Here is a 15,764-nt window from a genome sequence, read left to right on the forward strand (position 1 = left end):
ATAAGTACATTTATCTGATCCTTGCTCTGAAAAAAAAAGTAAATCCCACAACATACTTAATCACTACATAGTTTGATTCCTTCTCTGGAAGAACTGAAACACATACATACATAAAGTAAATACAGCAAGAATTTACAACTTAATAAATTTATCTGGCAAGGATATCAGCAAGGGGATCCTCTAGAAATTCTAGATTCTACATTCCCCTCCATACAACCTAACCCAGTGCCAAATTTCAGTATGAAATATGGTGCACCCTTTTCCAGGGATAAATCACAGAGCGGTAGGCAAGATCAGGGCATCCTTTGTACCACATGCAAAGTCACATAGTAAACCATGAAACTCTTGCTCTCATTCTTCCACTTCTCTAGCTGCTGAATGAGAAGGAAAGTATTTAACACTCTCTCATATGCCTCTTGTGAGGGCAAAGAGAATTTAGTGTTTGGATGCCATGCTGTTAGCGTTATGTAAAGAGAGAAAAAGGGAGAGGAAATTTTCACACATTACAGACCACTTGGCCAAACAGCTGGAGATGGTGTCGTTAGAAGCACCAGCTTTACACTAAATCTGCCTGGAGTTACTCCATCCAGAATCAGTGGAAGATGAGGACCTAACACAGCTACTGTGTAACCAGAGAGCAAATGCAGCAGTATCAAAGAAAAATGCATTTAGTCATTTGTTATGATGGACCTACAGGGTGCAGAGTGTGGTTTCAGTTCCTAAAGTTTTCTTGTGCTTTTAAACCCATTTTTAATTGCTCTGTCTCACTGGGGAGAACAAGCATGTGAGCCACAGGTCTTTTTCTGTAAACTCCAAAGTGCCAAGAGGATTTAATTATTATCAATGCTATTTATGTTACCCTTTGGTGTTTTGCCTCTCTTTCTCAATTGGTTTATGATGACTAATGTCAAAAATTTGGTTCCAGTTCTCTCTCTTGGGCAAGGTGATAATATAATGCAACATCACATTTAATAGAATGTACCACAGGCATCCTCTCTTCTGAATGTTAAAATCACACATGTAATGAGAAACAATCATAACAATAGATGTTTCTTTTATTCACAGATAAAAACAGAAGCAAGCTGTTATAATACATATTTGTACAAAGGATTTGAAAAAACCATAAAAAGGAAGATGATTAGAAAATATGATTCATTATGAAATGTGGTATTACATACACTATTAAACCTTTTCAAAAGTATTTGTTTGGCAACAATTTATCAATAGTTTCCACACTTAAGTGGCCTCCTTCAAAAAAGCCCAAATCTCATGCAGCATGTATAAACTTGATCCTGAGGGTTTGCCTTCCTTAGAAAAACTGTAAAAAGATATACTATTTGTCTTAAAAGTTCAAAATGCAAATGCTATATTTATAGTCAAAACTATATAAAAATATGGACCTAACTTAACATTTACAAAAAGTTTTTGCTCCTTTTTTTTTTTTTTTGCTTGTTTTATGGTTTTGGTAATAAACAATTCTCAATTCCTGCAATCGGAGAGGAAAAAAGAAAACCAAACCAAACCACAGTGCCCTTTGTAGACTTCCTCATGTTAAGTTTACAACTCCAAAACGACCAGGTCTGTGATAACTGAGGTTAGTAACCAAGGAAGTAGGTAAGCAGTTAATATATATCTATATATGTATATATAAAATGGAAAACAAACATTTCTTTTGATCTGAAAAAGTAATAATACAAAACCTGAAGGTAAAACAATCACCTCAAAATGCCATAATACACCTTTTCAATAGATAAATGTTCATAAAAATATCTTGAACCCTAACAAAGAAAACAATTATAATACAATTTTAATTCTGCTACATAAAACAGCTTTTCTATGAAACAAGAAGGCAAGTTCAGGTATGAAAACATAATTTACTTATTGCTTTTGCTACAATGTTGTTCATTTTTTACATATAGTCATAAATACACTATACAGTATAAAATACTTTGTAGGAATACATTTTGTGGTCTGCTTAGGTTTGCTGGCTTTAATTCTAGCACCAAATTAAAAAGAAAATCAAATCAACTTTAAAGGCACTTCCATTGTATGTTTGTTTGTTTGTTTGTTAATTAACATCTTGGTTTGCACTAAATTTCTTTGCTTCCCTCTGGCAGAAGCAACACTTGATCCTACTTTTATCTTTGTACAGTTCAGGTCACATTGAGGCACCAAATGATTTATGAACATTCCATCCCTCAGCTGTTTCTTTCTCTTACAACATTCATTGTTGCTTTTTAGTCTTCACCTTTCCTCCTTCACTTCCCAGCTACTTTAACTCTTTACTTCTTCATATCAGACGGACCAGCTTCACTTCCTTCAGTCCCTTGAAAAACCTTTCTTCAGACCTCCACTTCCCTTACTCCATCTTGTGCATCCGTTATTCCAATATCAAAACACGTCACTATCATGATATGTGACTTGCACAGATTAACACACTGCTCCAGTTCCTCTGTCACTTGTTCCAGTGCCTCCAGGTACTCCTGTGACTCCTTATCGAGATCAGGATCAACTTCAACTGTCAGACAAAAAATTTGTAAGAGAAACATCTCATAGCAAAGCTTTTTTCCTATCACAAGGGGTGCAAACAATATAGAGTACAATTTTATTTCTCTTGAACCAAGACTGACTTTTTTTTCACTTTTTTTCCCATCAGATAGCAAACTCTGCCTTGATGTTCCATTTAATAAGCACTCAGTCTGTGAACAAATCTAATACCTCAGTTTCCCAGCCGTAACAGGGATATGGAAAGAGCTATTCCCTTTACAAAGGCATGCAGTGACAGGACATGAGGCACTGGCTTCAAACTCAAAGAAGCTTTAGGTTAGACATCAAAGAAGATTTAGGTTAGACATCAGGATGAAATTTTTCATCTTGAGAGTGGTGAGGCACTGAAACAGGTTGCCCAGAGAAGTTGTGGAAGCACCAATCCTGAAAGATTTCAGGTCAGTTAGATGGGGCCTTGAACAACCTGGTCTAGTAGGAGGTGTCCCTGCCCATGACAAGGTAGATTGAAACTAGATTATCTTTAAAGTGCCTTCCAAACCAAACCCATTAGATGATTCTGTGACTCTATGATAGAAGGATAATTAAAGGTTATACAAATATTTAATATTAATAAGGATCACAGTGAGTATTTGCATTGTTTTGATATTCTTTTCTGGTTGGTTTGGAGGGGGGGTAGCACTCAGCACTGAACAAATTATCAGAGAAATACAAACAGAGCTACAGCATATCTTATGGCTCAGTTCAGCAAAACGCCTTAGCAAGCGCTTAACTTTCCAGTGGGACTGCTCGCATGCTGAAAGTTTGTTACAGGAGGATAATAGTCCTGGTTTTGTGAAATACTTACAGTCCTCTTTCCATTTATTCGGATCCATCATCAATCTGCACTTTGTTTCTTCCAGCTCTTCCTTCAAAACTTCATGCTTTGCTTTTACTTCTCTGATACGCTGCTGGCGCCTTTCTAGTATCTTCAGCTTGGTATGGAAATACATTAGACCCTTTTAAGACACAGAAAAGCCCTTTTATGAATTTTCCTGTTATAAGATGACCTCCAACAGTTTGACACAAATTGTTCCCAGCTTATTACTTGTAAGAGTTAGCAGGTGGGTTGTTTTGCCTGTCTGTGGAGTTGGTGTGTTCAGGCAGGGTATTTGATTTTTTTTATTTTTTCTTTCTTTTTTTTTTTTATTTGAAATTTACATTAATGGATTCTAATCTCGAGAAACAGCAAGCTACATCACTTGAGCATTTGTTGCACTTCTCTGCATTAGCAAACATCTCATAATACAATGTGAAATTACTGGGTTTTGAAGAGGAATTGTTTTTCCAGCAGTGCAGAAGATAAACTCAGCCTAATAATAATGTTAAGAGTTGTATTTAATCCTAAAACACATGAATACTTATTTTCTTAAAAGCATTCCTACCTTCTCAACATCCTGGAAAGGCTATTATGAAAGAAATGGGAAAAATGCATCAGAAGAACATTGAATCGTAGTCTCCAAAATAGATTTAGCTGAAGTGTTTTCCAATTACAAGTAAATTAAACTCAGTATATCCCTGATTTAATAGAATCCTGTCATTTACATAAAGAGTTAATGACCCTATCATTGAGGGAGACTGTAAGGTTTCATGATCCAGGCTGAGATTATAAAGTCTTCTCATAACGTATTCATTGGTAACTTCCACTTATACCATCAGTCATGTTAGACACAATTAATTTTAGACAGTAATCATTTTCATTTTCTGTTAAGGGTACCCCAACATATGAATTGTAAAATTAATAATTATAGTGCTTTAATTGCAATCAATTTCCTGAACACCATTCTAGCATTCAAGCAAGGACTCTCCCTGTATACTGTAATTTAAGTTGTCTACAGTTGTTGTAAAATATGTGCTGACCTCAGTTTCCTCCTGTCTGTGTCGCTGTAATCGTTCCACATCATCAATCTCATAAACTTTAATTTCAAATGGCTCTTTTAAAGTGCCTGGTAAAGGTGGTAGATCAACCCATTGGCCAGTGACACTGGGTTTTCTTCCTAAGGAGGCAGCATCTGGCAGGGGAGCAGGAATCAGTCTGCGGCGCTGGAGACCTAAAATACAGAAGACAAGCATTCCTCAGACTTGAAAAAGACCAAAAAACTGCAGAATGTACTACAGTGAATTAAAGAGAGATCTAGGGTCTCGGGATACTTGGGAAGAAATGCTTCTCTTGATCTTTTTCTTTTAGTAAAATAAATTCAGGCTGTTAATTGAATTACGGCCTTGGCAAACTATGTTTCACTTGGTTTATTGATGGCAGTAACAGCAGTTCCTCTCCTAAAAGCAGATGTCTGAGCATCATTTCTTTATTGTCTTCTTGCAACAAATATTTTGTCCAGATTAATTTTTCTTTGGTGGGCTACAATGGTATTCATTACCTTGCAATCATAGAATAGAATCATAGAATCAATAAAGTTGGAAAAGACCTCAAAGATCATCAAGTCCAACCTGTCACCCAAGACCTCGTGACTACTAAACCATGGCACCGAGATTGTGAGTAACTTAAAACCAATACAGATAATGGCAGGCAAATCTGGAAATCTCCTGCTCCTCCACTTCACACCAAGCAAGGCTACCTAGGATCATTGTATTACCTCTTTGCTTGCTCCAGAGCTCCCTCCAGAGATATTATCAATGTTTTAAGGTGCTAAATACTATCAGTTTTCAATGACTTTGTGGGATTGGGAGGCATTCAGAAGGCATCAACCAACCAAGCTGCAAGTTGAACCATCTCCAACATCAAGGCACATCATCACCCATTTGCAACAGCACCCAGCAGCTCAAAGCATGACAAAACTCACAAATTCCTCAGCAGGAGTGCTCCCAGATTTACTAAAAGTATACTGCTACCTCAATGCATCTACCAGGGCTCATGTTTCATGAAGCAGAGACTGACGTAACATCCTTCAAAAATGCTGGTTCTCTTGTACACAAGAGCTGGCACTTTGGTGTTCAGCATTTTTTGCAATTGTAAGTCTCTCTTCCTTCTCTAGAAGGCTGACCTTTACACTCTGGGTGTCAAGGATAAGTACATGCATAGAACTGGTCAGGCAATGTTAAAAAGACTGCAGTCCAATCCTAGGTAAACAGGAAAGTTGAAGGCTACAAGAAACAAGCTGAAATGTCACATGGTAGCAGTAAGTATAAGCATCTTTTGGGTGATGTGTGACAATAAATTTAGTGTCTCCTCTTACAGAAATCAACTCAGAGGTAAGGAGTCTTACTTCTTCTGGTGTTCTTACAAAAGGGAGAACATCAAACAGACAAGAAAGTACTGCTTAGAGCTCACTGCTGACAAAACACCTTCTGAGCTGAGACCTCTCCGGTAGAGTTAAGTGCAGGTTAAGGCTGTCAGGTAAGCCCTGCCACAAACTTCAACATAAAAAGGAGACAAAATCCTAGCAGGTATCCTCAAAGCAACAAATCTGCACTAACACCTGAAGAGCTACCTGCTTTACATGTTCTTAAGAAAAATATCTGTAATTCTGAATTGCATCTTTGCTAATTTCTGTGTAACAAGAATAATCAAAAAGGAAATGTTTTAGAAAGGGAAGAGTTGATTCTACCTCTGCAACTTATGTTCATCACTCTCCAAACCCCAATTCATTTAGCCTGAATTATCCCTATTGTCTTGCCTGCTGAAATCATCCACTGTAACTCTGATCCTGTAACCACTTTGGTGACATCAGGACCCCTCTGAAGATGGCACCAAAACAGATGTAGTCAAATGTGTATACTAAGCAGACAAATTTCATATCCTACTATACCAGCGCAGGTTTTGCTTTTCAGTCACATATATGGGAGTTGGACCTGTCCTAAAATTCAGAGTCTGCATATTTACAACACTATTTGGAGCAACATAAGCCATTCCATGAATCTCTAACACTTTGCAAGGATTGCAATGTATTTTAGGCCAATAATGGGCCTGCACCAAACATTTCTTTAAAGAAATAGTCCATGAACTTCCTAGGAAACCTCATTTCATGTATAAAACATATTATTTAATGTTTCAAAGTCTACAACACTCCAAAAAAAGGAATACATAATTTACTGATATAGAGAAATTTCAATTAGAAAAAGAAACAGTTTGTCATTTTTGAAAACCTTACAAACATTTCCTAGGGCAAAAGCAAATACAAATCCATCAGCAGCTAATGCCTTCTCAATATGTGTGCAACTTAGACAGCTGTAAATATTGATTTGTAGGAAAGGTTTAAAAGGTTGTTGTGCTATGGAAAAAGAAATCCAGCAAATCTTGCCCTGAGTTTCCAAAATGATTGATCATTTTCTGAAGCAACTCAGTTGCTCTGACCAGAAAGCACCATGAGATCTACATCAGTTTAACTCATTTGGTTTTGCTACTAGAATTGAGCCTAATGGGTGTCTACAGGGACTGCAATGATTACCACTTTCCAATCAAAAGCTCAGATTCAGTGCATTGCTAGTATTAGTCCCTACTATATTTCCAATGGTCTGTGCTTAGGTTGCTGAACGAGGCTGCTGACCATTAGCTGCATGGCACTGCTTGTCAGTGATTCTTTATGATACTATAGTAGGACTTTAACTTAGATTAGTAAAAATGAATACTGTAATATGAGCTTGATTTTGAAGCTGGCTACAACTGAAAGCACTTAATGAGCACCAACTGCAAAAGCCATTAGGAAAGGTTCTGGAGAGCAGGAACAGAGACCTGGCTCTTGTAAGCCCACCTTTGCATGGCGTGGTAAGAAATGTCTGCCCTGACACAGTACACAAGCTCCTCACTGCTTTTCTCTCATCGGTCATCACTGACACTCACCTGATCTTCACAAAAACACATCAAGCCCAGCCAGCAGCCTCACCTTTTCCAACCCACCCATAAAATTCCTACTTTGGGGCTGCCCTGGTGCTGTGCTTGCTGCCAATCCTGCTGAGGGTGGAAGGAGTATCTCCTCATCTGCTGGTGACCATTTTCTGCCTCCTCCCTTGCAGGGAGGCTGCTGGCGCCCCAGGGCACCTGGCGCCTCTACTGCCCTTTCTGCTGCAGCACCTGTGTCACACCTGCAGCTTTGAAGTGAAATAAATGACAAGTATCTGCTGTCACTGCAATACATATGCACACACAAATGCCTGCAGACAGTCCACCTCCCTACTTGGTGTTTCCCCAGATCTCTGTTCCCTTTCTGTCAGACACACTACACAAAGCCTTCATCCCTGGGGATACATTGGAGTGCCAGTGGACACACAGTCAGCTTCCCTTTCATTTATTACCTGTTGATCGTTTTTTGGGGGACTTGAGGCTCCTCATCCGGCCCGGTGATGACATTCCGCTTTCACTCATGGAATCATGTGCTGAGGAAGCACTGCCTGTGGCCTCACTATCTCGAATCATGCTTTCATAGCCACTGCTGCCCCCACTGTGGTAAAACAGAGCTGTCCTCCCCATGGCTGGTGGCAGCTCTCCACTCAGGACACTGCTGTTGTCACTGCCATGTCCACTGCTGTACCGCTGAGGCCGCCGGGGAGCTGTTATCTTGCTGTATGGAGATGGCAGTACTGGGATCTGCGACTTCTCATCGCTGAGGTTAATGCCACTGTCATTGCCACTGTCAGAGTCAGTGGAGCCTCGGAAGTGTCCCACCTTGCCAGAGCCACCTGACACCAGCTCATTCACACGGCTGTTGGCTGCTCTCATGGCCTGTTTGGTCCCCATGATGGTTCCTCGGCCAGGTTTGCCACTAACAGGCTGCACAGAACGAGGGGCCACCTTCCCACTGGGGGCCATGCCAGAGCCCTTCCCTGCAGGTTGTGCCAGAGACTTCACAGAGGAACTAAGAGACTTTGACCCACTGGTGGAGAGGCCCCGAGTTTTATTCCCATTTGTTTGAAGCTTCTGGTTAGCAGTGGGTTTCGCCTGGTTGTTTTTACTGGGCACAGCAGTGTTGAAGGCTGGTGGTAAACCCACACCAGAGGCAACAGTGGGGACACCCAGCCTGGGAACAGAGCGCCCTGCCCGGTTGTTGATGGTCCCACTCTCCCTTGTCATGCTTGCTTTGGATCCAACCGATGTCAGGCTATCACACCTCTCCAGGGACATGTGGCTCCCATAGCGGTGCATGGCTTCATTCTTTGATGCCTTCGTCTTTAAACTGGATGTCATCTTAGGCAAAGAGTGGTCACCCCTCAGATTCATTTTGCTGTTGGCACTTTCACCGAAGTAAGACCCAGCTTTCAACTGCAAATCTGCTTCATCTTCAACCTTTGGTGTGGCAATTCTAGTGAAGTCCAGGCCAGAGGCTTTCCCCCCACCATTACCCAGTCCAACAGGTTTCTGCTCCAGGCTTGATTTGCGTACAGGAGGTGTTGGCGGTGTTGGCCCACTTGGCCTGGGCAACACAGTTGACTTCTGTGGTGTGCTCTTCTTTCCTAATGATGATTTCAAGCTGCCAGTGGCCAAGGGAGCATCTGAATTCCCCCGAGTCACAGCCTCTGGCAAAGTACTGTTAGCATGTGACACTGGCATCACTCCCAGTGTAGTGGCTCCCCTCTTCAGCTGTGGCATCTTCATCACAACTTCTGACTTCTTTGCAGTTCCGCTGGAGGATTTGCAGGCCATTTCACAACCATCCACAACTCTCTGAGAACAGGCAAGCATAGTCTGTGACTTCGTTGGCTTGGATGCTGCGCCAAAACACTGGGCAAGTTTTCCTGGCTGCTTCTCAGTACCAAATGTGTGAGATTTTGGAGACAGCAGTGAGTCTGCAGGTTTTGCTTCAGACTGATAATCAGCGCGCAACAGCCAGGGATCTTCAAATATACCATGTGGATTCTGCAGTTCTTTATAGTTGAGGAGAGTATTATTGTGGATTGAAGACGAGGTAGTTTTTGTTCTTCTAGGAAGACTAGAATGTATGGTTTCTATCACAGGCATATCATGAGAATTGCTAAATTTTATTTTTACGGGCTGATCAGTGACACAAAAAGCACTTTTTATCTGAGATGCTTTGGTAGTTTCAGGGGTTTGAGGGCTTTTGTTGATGCCTGAGGACAACTTGCTGGAATTCAAGCTCTCACTCTCCAGCTCAGAGAAGCAAAATCCACTGTCATTCATAGCACTTTTCAGGGGGACTGATAAACGGGACGAATCCAAGGTGAAGTGTTCCTCAGATTTGTTACAGCTGTAAGATGACTGTGCAACAAAACTGTCACTAGACTGGGCTCCATCACTTTCAATTGTACAGATGCTGACTTCACTAAGCCATGAACTGATGGAGGAACGTCTGCTGCTGGTAAAGGGATCCTTAGCAAAGGGCACAACAATATCAATATTTACACCAGAAGAAGTCTCCTGTGAGGTATAAGCATCAAACTCATCATTTATGCTGCTGATAATGCTGACTGGCCTTGAACCCGATGCAAGGGCCTGAAGGGAGCAGTCACTGTTAAAGCTAATGATACTGGAAGGTCTTCCATTATCCATAATCCCACTAATGGATAGTTCTTCCACTACAGTGAAAACGAGTTCATCCTCTCCATTCAGCTCAACAGGCTGCTGCAAAGTCACAGTGGTGGTTAGTATATCCCGATCAAAACATTTCGCTCTGAACGCTGACCTGAAACTGTGGACCTCTATTGCACCTGGCTGATTCTGGGTGTTGCTACCAACCAGGAACATACTTCCTACAGGGTTTTGCTCAGATTTGTTTCCCATCTGCTTGCTCATTCCCACAGGAGGAGTCCGAACTGCATTGCTGTTATCCAGCTCCAAATTCTCAGCTTTCAAGCTCAATACGTGCTCCTTCTGCTGTGGAGGCGGAGGTGCTGGGCTTGGTAAGGGTCTCTTTCCATACAAGGCCTTTTCATTAATGACACATTCAGCTGTGCCCTTACTCTGCTCCAGATTCCTTGAAGGGCTACACCTTGAGGACTGCAGAGAATCAGTGATTGTCTTTCTCTCTCCCTCCAGTATTGAGTCTATTATTTTGTTGTCAGTTCTGCTCTGTGGCTTGGAAAGCTCTGTTTTTAACTGAGACGTGCTCTTCTCAAGACAATTGCCATTGTTGCCCCTTGGTGCAACAGCCTGGAAAGGGAGGTTATGACCTTTTTTGGGGGATACAGTTTCTTGTGGAACTGGTTTCTTAATTCCTCCAGAAGGAGGAGATATCTTTTCCTTTATCAGCTTAGACTGTGCATTTTCTGTACCTCCAGGGACTGGGCTGCAATTAGACACAACAGACATTTCTCCACAAGCAAATTTGATGGGTTCCTCACTTCCATCAATGCACTCCAACCTTTCTTGCAGTTCAGCAAAAGTGTTGCATTTAAAATGGTCCTTGTCAGAACTCCTACCAGTAGCAGAATTGTCTTTACTTCTCTTCTTGTTTAGGGATGGGATTATGGGAACAAACTCTGGAGGACCTTCATTGTCTGTCAGTTCTCTGTCAGATAAAGCTGCACCATTGGGACCAACATAGATGACAGTATCACAAGACTGCTCACTGCTGGAGGAATAATCAGGATCACTAGATATACTCAGGACAGGAAGGTCAGGGTCAAGGGCAACAGTTCTTGGGTGGAATGGGCGCAAATGGGGTGGTCTTCGGACATGTCCTTCTTCACATGAACTCTCCCCTCCAGATGAACTGGAGGCATACTGCAAATGAACAATAAGGGAGAAGTTATTAGTATTAATTGATACATAAGTATGTTTATATGTACCTATAATTGATTAAAAGGTGGGATTTGATATATACTCCGTGCTTTGTGCATACTATCACAACTATGCCAAGTGGAAAAATGTTAGTGTGATTTAAAATAACAAGGTCATGCTACATAGATTTTACTGTTGTCATGGGTTGGGTTGAATATGATGATGATATTCACTACCATGCTGCCATTATGCCAGCTGCAAAATGAAAGTGGTAGCTAGAGCAAAGTAACGTGAGAGGCTTTCTGTTCCAGTTGCTGGTGTGGTTTCCGGGTTTGGGGTATTGGTCTTTTCTGATGGGTGGGCTGTGGGTCAGGGGGTAGGGGAGGTTGCTGGCTTCTGCTACTGCTTCTGCATTTTGCTGTGTTTTTCTGCAAATGGGCTGCATGAATTGTGCATTGTACTATCTTATTTCCAGCAAAGCCTCAACCCAGAGTTTGGGGAGTTTTTTGTGTTTTACTTTCCCTCCCATCTGTGTTTCGGGAGCAGGGCTTGTGAGAGCAGTCTGTGTTAACCAAAGACAACTGTATTAGAAGTAATATGACAATCCTATATTTTCAAATAGTTTCCCTTAAATACTGCACATTGTTTTTCTTCTTCAACAACATTCTGTTCCTTCCTTATTGGTTTTTAATTACTAGAAATAGGAGCTTTTGAGACAGTTCCACATATAAGAAAAGAAAGAATATGTGTTTGGAACAAAAAGAAGGGAATTTCAGGATTAAGGATCAGGGGTGGGATGATGGCTCATTGCCAAGTCATTTGTCAGTTCCTCTCCTGAGCTTTTATGCATTTTGTATTACTTCTTAGTGCTGAGAAATCCCATGTTCCCCCACTGAGAGGCTACGAAAACTCATTTTCAAATTAATTAATTTATGCTTCTTTATAAACCAACCTTGGATTTCTTCTTTCTCATTCGGTGGATTCGTGATGCAAGCTGAATGGTGGTGAGAGTTTCTGCATAATTGGCTGGGGAGTCAGAAATATGTGCAATCATAGTAGTTCTGCAGTTGATGTTCCCAAGTGATTCTCTCAACAACATTGTCAACTTGTTGTCCCTGTGTAACAAATGAGAATACTAAGATAATTTAAAGAAATTACTGTCTCTTTTTTTGCATACTTTTGCATCACAAGCTGTGCTTTCACTCTCATAGGATATAGGATACATGCATGTATGGTACATGCAGTTAAGAAATATGCTCCTATTATTTGAACATGCTTAAAATGTATCTAAATGTACATATACAAAAATACCGATACTTTCATTATCTATCTGCCTCTGTATTTGCAGTACAGTTACCAGTGCCACCTCAACTAATCTATTTTCCAGTCTGTCTGCTGTTGTCTGTTCTGCCGTAGGAAAAGGAAAGCAGAATTTCTCTCTGAAAGCTTTCTTGGTGATGCAGATCATCCACCATGGACAGCAAAGACAAGACAGGTGATATTTTGTCCTCCACTGGTCTCCAAGATACCTATTCCCAGGGCACCCTGGACACTGCTTCCTATTACACCCTTGAGTTGGGCCAACACGTGGAGACTACCATCATGGTCGCTCACTAAACCATGGCAAGTGACAAAGTTGAGGATCTGCCCTTCTCTGTTCTAACCCACATCCTCCACTCCATCCACAAATATAGCAACTAGCCTGAGGAATTTATCTTTCTGCCTAATATAGAAAGAAAGTACACCTGTTTGAGATGCAGCACTAGATAAATATGTGAAATGACATGATTGATAACAAGAGCACAAAGTTATAATGCATGAAGACAAGAAGTAATTAAATTTAAGGACTGAAGGCCAAGTTCTGGTAAGAGTGTTTAGAATGTGGCTGTTGTCTTTATGGTCAGTTCCCCACAGGTGTGCTTCACATAACATTAATGTCAAGTACACTTCACAGAGGAACACACCTTAATGTTCACTTCTGCTAAACAAATGTGCAACATGGAGGAGTCCTTTTCTTTTTTTTTCCAATCAAAAATATGTAGCATTCAGAAAGGTATACAGTCTTTGCTGAACATACTTGATAAACTCTCTCAGATTTTAAAACTTCAATACAATTTTTTCATTTGGAAAAAGGAGAGAAAATCCTATAACATTTTGACGAAATTGTTCAGTAATGACCAGCTGGCTGGGACCAGTTTAAATTCCAAATCCAGGACACACAAAGGAGATAGAACATTGTGGCCGTTTCCTCAACTTTTTTCAACAGTTGAACCCTCCCCAACATTTCACTCGCGTATATAGCAATATGCATACAGTTTTCAGCCATGTAATTAAGAACTTCATGTTCCTAGCTGACATTTTATAAAGTTGTGTGCATGCATATATACATATAGACAGGTGTATGAATAGATATAAGCACCTCTGATGTCACTTCAGTGACCTTAAAAGAAGACAGAGGCCTCTCTGATAGAACTTCTTTCAACTTCATCTTAAGTAAACAGTAAATTGTTGACACGATCCGTTGCTAATTTAACACCAGCCACAAATTTAAGACAATGCAGAAAATAATTCACTTACTTATATGGCACATGCTTAGCACCATTAATTAAGGCCAGAATTACATTGCCCAGGGCAGAGAGTGACAGACAGAGAGACCCGCCTCCATCTCGGCTCTTGCTCAGCACTTTTTCACAGCTCCCTAGATCAATAAGATGCAAACGGCTGCGTCCTCCAGACACTAAAGCAAAAAGGAGGGAAAAATGTTTGTACATCACATTCTTGCATGGACTCAAGCCAACCTTGCTATTCAAAATATATTCAAATTCAGAAAACAATGATGACAGCATAAGATAATGACCAAACTAAATATTAATAGTAAAGAAACTAGATATTAGCTACAGCAACCAAAATTCAAGGTGACTTGATTGGCTTGAGGGTTCACATCACTTTTTCTTTCAAAGTTTATTACAAATTATTGTTTAAACTAACCCAAACCCACATCATTTGAAAATAAACAATATGGTAAGAAGATTCATACTTCCTCCTTTGCCACTCTTCTCCATTCGATACTGGTATATGTGAAGAGTAAAGAGCATATGTGAATTTCTCCTATCTTCTTCCTCACATTCAGGTTTGCTGGTACTTCTGGCAGCAATTGCAGCATCAAGGAAAAAGGCAGCTTTCTCTGCTGTCGGGGCCCTTAGCTCACTTTGGTTTTGAAGCTTGAATATAAACAAGAAATTGACTAATTAGCACAGGGGCATTTTGTTTTATTATTTTTTGCTGAACTAGCTAAATCTCTAGGGCACTAGGAGAAACAAATATGTACACCATGGGAGAAAGGCTTATAAATTAAAAGCAATTTTTTTTTTCTTACTGTCTTAAAAGTTTTCATAATTGTTGTCAGATAAAAGCAGAGGATAGTCTCAGAAAAATCTATGTTGTGATATCCATTATACCTGGGTTCCACATATTGGATCTTCCCTCAGATAAACCCCGGGAGACTGGCCATCCTGAAGGCTGCCAGTGGCTACTTCAGCTAATAAATCCTTAAGGTTTTCATCTTTGCCACTGATCTCCACAGCAGATACTCTAATAGAGAAACGAGTCCCAGTTTTTTCTTTACGTTCATTGATTAATTTGAAGAGCCAAGAAATTGCACAGGGGATGATACCAAGGCTTTGTGTGGAGTTATCTTTCCCAATCATGGTAAAAGATTTTCCTAGAAGGAAAAGATGAACATGAACTTAATTCACTTTTCTCTTACAAGACAGCGTCTCTTCATATCATCACTGTAAACTACATGCAATGCCACGCACTACACAGATAACAGGAAAGAATAAAGGCAGAAATTAAGACTATTTAATTATTAATCCATTGGTTTTTATTCAATTAGGTTTGTAATTTTTGTAACTCAGACCCACAGCAGATTAACGTTAAAAACATCTCTGATCTTCAGATTTTCATCACAATGCACCGATACAAACTTCCTCTTGAATAAACTAATCTGCTGTTACATTCTACCTTTTCAAATTAAAACTTACAATCCCAGTGTAGAAATAAACCGTGATAAGTTTGCAAAGCTAATTAAAAAGAAATTCTAATCTATTCATATACTCCAGGTTTATTGTTCCAGGAGCTGACAGCATGTAATTACCACACTGACATAGTAATTAACTGTAACGAATTTGGGAGCTCACCAAGCTTGACGTGACCAAAGCAAAATATGCAGCCATCTGCACCATTCACAACAGACTGGATTATTTCTGCTACTGTTCCAGAGCATACCTCAGCCTGAAAGAAAGATTGCAGACAAATAAGTAAGAGCATATACTGCTATGGTTTTTACTATTCTTCTGTAACAAAATGAATGACTCAATACTTTTGAGGTGCAATATTCTCCCCATTTTTATGGCACCTGTCCTATTATTTTTTAACTATGCTGTCTTTAAAAAAAAAAAAAAAAAAAAAAAAATATGGTACTCCAGCCTAAAATAGTTTCCAGTTCTATTAAACCAATTTTCTTGGAATATTGATTCTATGACTAATGTAGCAAACTGAATGCTATCCAACCAGGCTTCCTGCTGATATA

At 40.2% G+C, this 15,764-nt stretch overlaps 1 protein-coding gene across 1 annotated transcript in view; it reads right to left on the bottom strand.

Moving 5' to 3' along the window:
* Positions 1–1,432: 1,432 nt before the first annotated feature.
* KIF26A (kinesin family member 26A) overlaps positions 1,433–15,764 on the bottom strand; it is a 100,630-nt gene continuing 86,298 nt past the window's right edge. Inside the window, exons 7-16 of the mRNA XM_054161774.1 lie at positions 15,373–15,466; positions 14,632–14,894; positions 14,211–14,394; positions 13,751–13,910; positions 12,126–12,288; positions 7,795–11,176; positions 4,405–4,595; positions 3,930–3,950; positions 3,353–3,503; positions 1,433–2,518 (exon numbers count right to left, since the gene is read on the bottom strand). Coding sequence (XP_054017749.1) covers positions 2,343–2,518; positions 3,353–3,503; positions 3,930–3,950; positions 4,405–4,595; positions 7,795–11,176; positions 12,126–12,288; positions 13,751–13,910; positions 14,211–14,394; positions 14,632–14,894; positions 15,373–15,466 — 4,785 coding nt within the window. The 3' untranslated portion in view covers positions 1,433–2,342. The remainder of the gene's footprint in view (positions 2,519–3,352; positions 3,504–3,929; positions 3,951–4,404; positions 4,596–7,794; positions 11,177–12,125; positions 12,289–13,750; positions 13,911–14,210; positions 14,395–14,631; positions 14,895–15,372; positions 15,467–15,764) is intronic.

This window comes from Dryobates pubescens, chromosome 5 (assembly GCF_014839835.1).
Source record: "Dryobates pubescens isolate bDryPub1 chromosome 5, bDryPub1.pri, whole genome shotgun sequence".
Lineage (NCBI taxonomy): Eukaryota > Metazoa > Chordata > Aves > Piciformes > Picidae > Dryobates > Dryobates pubescens.